At 56.3% G+C, this 6,036-nt stretch overlaps 1 protein-coding gene and 1 long non-coding RNA gene across 7 annotated transcripts in view; one reads left to right on the top strand and one right to left on the bottom strand.

Annotated features, from left to right (window-relative positions):
* Znf683 (zinc finger protein 683) overlaps nucleotides 1-4,759 on the top strand; it is a 9,821-nt gene extending 5,062 nt beyond the window's left edge. For 5 of the 6 annotated variants that reach the window (XM_013519626.1, XM_013519625.1, XM_013519627.1 and 2 more), the window contains exons 4-6: nucleotides 1,209-1,906; nucleotides 3,206-3,369; nucleotides 4,381-4,759. In XM_013519626.1, the coding sequence (XP_013375080.1) occupies nucleotides 1,209-1,906; nucleotides 3,206-3,369; nucleotides 4,381-4,756 (1,238 nt within the window). In that variant the 3' untranslated portion in view covers nucleotides 4,757-4,759. The remainder of the gene's footprint in view (nucleotides 1-1,208; nucleotides 1,907-3,205; nucleotides 3,370-4,380) is intronic. The other variant, XM_013519630.1, reaches the window with a different exon arrangement.
* On the bottom strand, nucleotides 2,185-5,891 carry LOC106149732. The gene is made up of 3 exons (XR_001236087.1): nucleotides 5,803-5,891; nucleotides 4,569-4,705; nucleotides 2,185-2,682 (listed from the first exon to the last, which is right to left on the bottom strand). It is a non-coding gene; the product is annotated as an uncharacterized LOC106149732 (long non-coding RNA).
* Between the last annotated feature and the right edge of the window lie 145 nt (nucleotides 5,892-6,036).

Here is a 6,036-nt window from a genome sequence, read left to right as displayed (position 1 = left end):
CTGAGCTACATCCCCGGCCCTTACTTTTTTTTTTTTTCCAGTGCTGGGGATTGAACCCAAGGCCCTGCACATACTAAGGGCTCAACCACTTAGCTACACCCCTAGCCCTAGGACTTTACTCTTTACTAGTTGCCTTAATCCTACTTCACCAGTGTGATAGCTCATTTCCCTTGCTTGCTCTTCTTACCTTCTAAATATTTCTAATCCTCAAACTCAGTCAAACTCCTTCCCTCTCTTCCTCTTCTCTCTTCTTTCCTTCTCCTCTCTTGTCTTCTTCTCTTCCTTCTTCCCCTTCCATTTCCTGCCCTCCCACCTTCTCCCCCCATACTGTCCTTTCTTTCTGCCCCTCTCCTGTTCTCTTTGTCTTAGAATAGCACTGTTTGACAGAGTTTTTCCAACAGTAGGGACATCCTATACCTGTGCTGTCCAATACCAGAACCTACCGAACACTTTCAGTGTGGCTAGTGGAACAGAGAAAGTGCAATTTTAATTAAAACTTTCTGTTGTTGATGCTTTACTTGTTTGTTTGAGTTAGGGTCTTGAACTCCTGGGGATCCTCCTGCCTCAGTTTCCCGAGTTCTAGGATTACAGGCATGCACCACCATGTCCAGTTTAAACTTACGTTTAATGTAAAGTTATTCACATGTGTACAGCAGCTGTCACTTTGGACACACAAATATAGTGTCACCCTGTGTGATCTCATCTGGGTCTAAGGCACTCAAATTTATGTATTTATTTATTTATTTATTTAGTTAGTTGGTTTGAGACAGGGCCTTGCTATGCAGTTCAAGCTGGCCTCAAACTCTCAGCAATCCTTCTGCCTCAGCCTCCCATGTGCTGAGATTACAGGTGTGTGCCACCACACCTGGCCAGTGGCCAAATTGATGTCTCCAGTTCAGACCTCTCCTTCGAACTCCAATTTTCCAACTGCCCACTTGACTTGTCTACCAGGTCGTCTAACAGGCTTTTGGAACTGTGTTGTCTGTCTCAAACTGCTGAGCAGTACAGCAGGACTAGCAGTTTTCACTGGCAAGTGCAATAGCAGCGGGGAAGTTGAAGCTCTGCGAGGGGGGCGCCTTGCCCAAGTTGCTCCCCGCCACCCTGGCCTGCAGGCTAGAGTTCTTTCCCAGCCAGGCAGGCAGGTTGCGTGGGCGACAGACCTTTACCCCCGGCCATGAAGACCCGACTTTATTCCTTTTCTTGCTTAGAGCACCAGGCCCCGGGGCTGCACGCCAGCTCCACGGGTGATGAAAAGCTCACAGCCAAGTACCCAGTAAGCCGCGACAAGACGGAAAGGCAGCCCGAAACAGCTGGCCAAGGGGCCCCCTGCCTGGCCCTGGCTCCTCAAAACAGCTCCCATCCAACCACCCAGCTGAACAGAAAGAGCTCTGGCCCGGGCGCGTTCTGCCCCCGCCCTGCCCCCACCCCCATCTCCAGGGAGCTCCCCCTCCACTTCCTCCCCTTCTACCCCCGCTACCCGCTTCTCCTGCCTCCACCTTACCTGTTCACCTACGGGGCCCTGCCTTCTGTCCAATGTCCCCACCTCTTCGTGCTGCCCCAGGGCGCCACCTACTCCACCCTGGCTGCACCCAGCTTGCTGACCACGGCCACTGCCCCCGAGCACCCCAACACCCCCCGAGGGGAGACCCTACTTCTCAACCCTGGGGCCTTCCAAGCTTCTGGCCCCACCCTGCCTTCCCAGACCCGGGATCCAGGCCCTGGAGCTGTCCCAGCCCCCTCCCCGGGAACGGAGCGTGCTGGCATGCCAGCTCCAGCGAAGCGGGCCTCAATGGGCCCCCGGGTGGGCACCGCAGCTCTCCCCTACCCGCTGAAGAAGGAAAACGGCAGAATCCTGTATGAGTGCAACGTGTGCAGCAAGAGCTTTGGGCAGCTCTCCAACCTGAAGGTACCTGCCTCCTGGCTCTGCCTCTGCACCCGTCCCCTCCCCTTCCACCCCCTCATCTTTTTTTTTTTTTTTTTTTGGTGTCTGGAATCGAACTCAGGACCTCGTGCTTGCCAGGCAGGCACTGTGCCTCTGAACTACATCCCTGGCCCTATCCCCCTCTTTCAATGAGCCCCTTCCCTGCTGGTGGTTTTCAGAATCAAGATCTGAGAGCCGGGGCTGGGGATTTAGCTCAGCGGCAAAGCGCCTGCCTGGCAAGTGCAAGGTTGTGAGTTCGGTTCCCGGTACCGGAAAACAAACAAACAAACAAACAAACAAACAAACAAAAAAGAAGGTCTGAGAGCGGGAGAGCATTCCCCAGCGTCCCCTAGCGCAGAGTGACCTGGGTCAGTTCACCTGGGTGGAGATACAGGATAAGAGGGCTCCAAGAAAGTCCTCCCCGCCCTAGAAGACTGTCTGTGAGAGCAATTCATTTAAGCTAAAATGAGGAAACTGGCCTCTCCCAGTGTGGAGGGTTTTCCCAGTGTACTGGGAGACGGTGAGGCTAGGCTCTGATTTCCACCTCTCAACATCTAATGCAAAGCTCTTTGCCAGACAACCACAGAGCTCTTTCCTAGTTAAGTTTCTTTATTTTGTTTGAAGCTCAAATGGTGGAATGGGTAGATTTCGGTGACTCTGGACCACAAAACTGACGCAAACCTTTTTCAAGTGGGATGCCCCAGCGTTGTTGGTGTCATCACCCGCATTGTCCAGCAGGGGGCGCGCGTAGGCGGATAGCTCTGTTAATCAAAGACAGGAAGCTATGAGCAAATTGGCACCACCAAAAAGTTCAAAGAAAAGTTACGGCTTTTGGGGAACAGGGCTATTGGTTTCTCAAGGGCAGTAGTTGTTTTTTTTTTTTTTCCGGTATAGGGAATTGAACTTATAACCTAGAGCTTGCCAGGCAGGCGCTGTGCCACTGGGCTAAATCCCCGGCCCCTAGGGCAGGAGTTCTTAAACTTTAGTGACTTTCAAACAACCTGGACAACTAATAAACCTGCGGATTTCCAGGCGCTGGCCCCAAAGATTTTTGCCTCAGCAGGTCTAGGGTGAGGCCTGAGAATCTTCATTTCTAGCGAGCTTCCAAGGTGATGCCGCTAGTCTATGGATCATACTTTGAATAGCAGAGCAGAGAAAGTGGGAGTATCCCAGAGGTGACAGAAAGGTCTGGAGGGGCGATGGAGAGGTCTGCATGCCAACAAGGGGTGCTGCGTGGAGCCAGGCAGAGATCTGGAGAGGACCTCTGGCCCTGCTGTGGCTCAGGGCCGTCGGCAGCGTTTCTCCCACACCTGGCCCAGGTCCACCTGCGCGTGCACAGCGGGGAGCGGCCGTTCCAGTGCGCCCTGTGCCAGAAGAGCTTCACCCAGTTTGCCCACCTGCAGAAGCACCATCTGGTGCACACTGGGGAGCGGCCCCACAAGTGCCAGGTGAGACCCTCCTCCCCTCCCTGTCTCCTGCCGCCTGGGGAGGAGCTGTACGCCCTGGGGGGATGGCACCTAAGCACCCGTGCCCCGGTCCTCTGAGCGAGTGGAGACCAGAAGGGCAGGACTGGGTAGAGCTAGGAATGGGAGTTGGAGGAAGGTGAAATGACCCACCTGGGGTTGGGGTGAGTGCTCCTGGCAGAGGGGTGAGAGCAATGAAGTTGGGGTCCTGAAGAATTCATAGCCATTACTTAGCTCCCAGGATTGTGGGACAAATTAAGGCCGCAGTAGTTACAAAGTATCCAAGTAGGAACAGCATTAGATCCATGTAGGTCCCTCCTTCCAGCCTGAGCCTACCCCTTGAGAGGCCAGAGGGCAGAGGTGAGAGCAGTGCAGTGGTTCGGAGTCAAGGCTACATACAGATCCTAGCTGTGTTCCAACTTGCTGTGTGATCCCTGGTTAGTGGCTTCCTCCCGAGCAGAGGCTCAGAGGACCTCCTGGGGAAGCCCATGAGACTCATTCCTGGCATGTTCAGCCCCCAGTAAATGTTTATTGCATCCACTGATGTTGCAGCCTTACATATGTGTTCTATGTGATCATCTCATTCAGTCCACCTCAGTGCATGAAGTTTGGAATTAATAGTCACACATTACTGATAAGGAAAGAGGAAGGTTCAGAGAGAACTCACTTGCACAAGATCACACAGAAGGGCCGGGGATATAGCTCAGTGGCACAAGTGCCTGCCTGGCAAGCACAAGGCCCTGAGTTCGATTCCTGGTACCAAAAAAAAAAAAAAAAGAAAAAAGATCATACAGGGAGTCAAAGAAGGGCGCTGGCCTGGGTCTGCCTAGCTTTCACGTTTCAGATACCCTGGGTTCCAGGGAGGGAAAAGCCAGGGAAAGCTTCCTGGCCTGCACTGAAAGGGAGATGGGTAGGGAAGGCTTCCAAAACGGGGAGGGAGAGAGACCCCAGGCCAGCCTGGAGGACAGAGCTGACGCTAGTGCCCATTTTTGTCAGATGTGCCACAAGTGCTTCAGCAGCTCTAGCAATCTCAAGACCCACCTGCGCCTGCACTCCGGGGTCCAGCCCTTCCCATGCAGGGTCTGCCCGAGCCGCTTCACCCAGCACGGCCATCTGCACCATCTGCTGCACGCTCCACCGCCCTGCAGCCTGGTTTACTCCCACCTGCCCCTGGCCTCTCTCACCTGCCTTGCCCAGTGGCACCAGTGAGCACTGGATCTTGTCGGGGAGCCCTCAGAGAAGCCGATGGGTCGGGATGTGGACAGGGTTCAGGTGTCCTCGGTACTCCAGGGAAAGCAAGGGCAGCCAGCCTGAGCCGGGTCTGCTCAGGGGAGAGGGCAGGGGCAGAGCAATTAAAGGATTTTCAAAATGATGAGTTGAGGCTTCCTGTGCTTTCGCAGTGAGGGGGTCGGCGTGCACTGCCAGACCTCACACTTTACCTGAGCCATCTACTAAGGCTGGGTTTGGGTTCCGCTCCCTGTCTGTGACCAGTCTGAAACGCAGCCCTCCATTTCAGCTCACCAATGGACACTCCAGCCCTTCAGGACTCTGCCGGGCGCAGGCTGCGCTCTCCAGCATGGGGTGCACTGCCCTCTTTTCTGAACAGCTTTCCCAAGACCTGTGCAGAGGTCCCCCTGCTGCTTCCCCTCACTGCTCTCTCGGTCCCCACTCAGCCATCTGCAACCTCAGCTGACCCATCCTGCCGCAGTCAGGTGTGGTGTGCTCCTCCAGGCACCAAGAAACGGGACCCAAGATGGCACTGCCCACTCGTGACCCATAGGCACGATGCCCCTGTAGGCTAGGACTAGTTACCACGGAGGGCAAGGGCTAACGGAGTGCCGAGCTCAGGAAACGATAGCTGCGGGCAGGGAAGAACTGGCCGAGGGCCGGGATCGGGACTCTCCTGAGACCTACCTCCCTAGGGTTCCAGGAGATCCCCTTAAAAGTTCAAGGTCTACACACACACACACACACACACACACACACACACGTGAGCCAGGCTGTCATGTGGGAAAGAGCACTGACGGGAGCAAGGAGGCCGAGGTTATAGCCACGGTAAACGAACGCTATTACTGAAGACTAATTTTCAGACAGCAGGGACTTCTCCCACCGACTTCCGGCAGGGGGCTGCGTGGGTTGGGTGCCGCTTCCCCACCGTGGTGTGGAGCGAGATTCCCGCTCTGGGTCGCTGGTGGCTCCAGGACAGAAGAATCCTCGCAGGGAGACCACCACGGCGGGGCAGGCAGCATGGGCTTCGACTGCACCACCAGCGGAGGCCCCAAGGCCACGCTGATCACCCCTGGGGCCCGGAGTTAGGCCACGCCCAGCCGGCAAGACCACGCCCGTTCCCGCCCCGCCCCGGCCCCGTCCCGCTCCAGGGAGCCGCTTCTCAGCCACGCCTCCCGGGCCCCAGCTCACCCGAGTACGCTCTTCCCGCTCCCACCTCCCGCCAGGCCAGCTGGCTGGGTGCGCGCACCAGGTCGGCCCCTATCGCCTGCAGAGGCCTGAAGAAGCAGCGCGGACGGAGCAGAGAGCAGGGACGGAGTGGGGATGGGGCTCGGGCAGAGTGTCCGGGGCCGCAGTTCCCCGAGGGAACCCCAGCTCAGGGCATTGGCAGCATCTGGGTCAGGTCCGGGCCGCCACGCTTCCGGG

This window comes from Chinchilla lanigera, unplaced genomic scaffold (assembly GCF_000276665.1).
Source record: "Chinchilla lanigera isolate Chin_1 unplaced genomic scaffold, ChiLan1.0 scaffold00051, whole genome shotgun sequence".
NCBI classification, from domain to species: Eukaryota; Metazoa; Chordata; class Mammalia; order Rodentia; family Chinchillidae; genus Chinchilla; species Chinchilla lanigera.
Note: the sequence above shows the minus strand (reverse complement) of the source record. Positions and strands in the feature narration are given on the sequence as shown.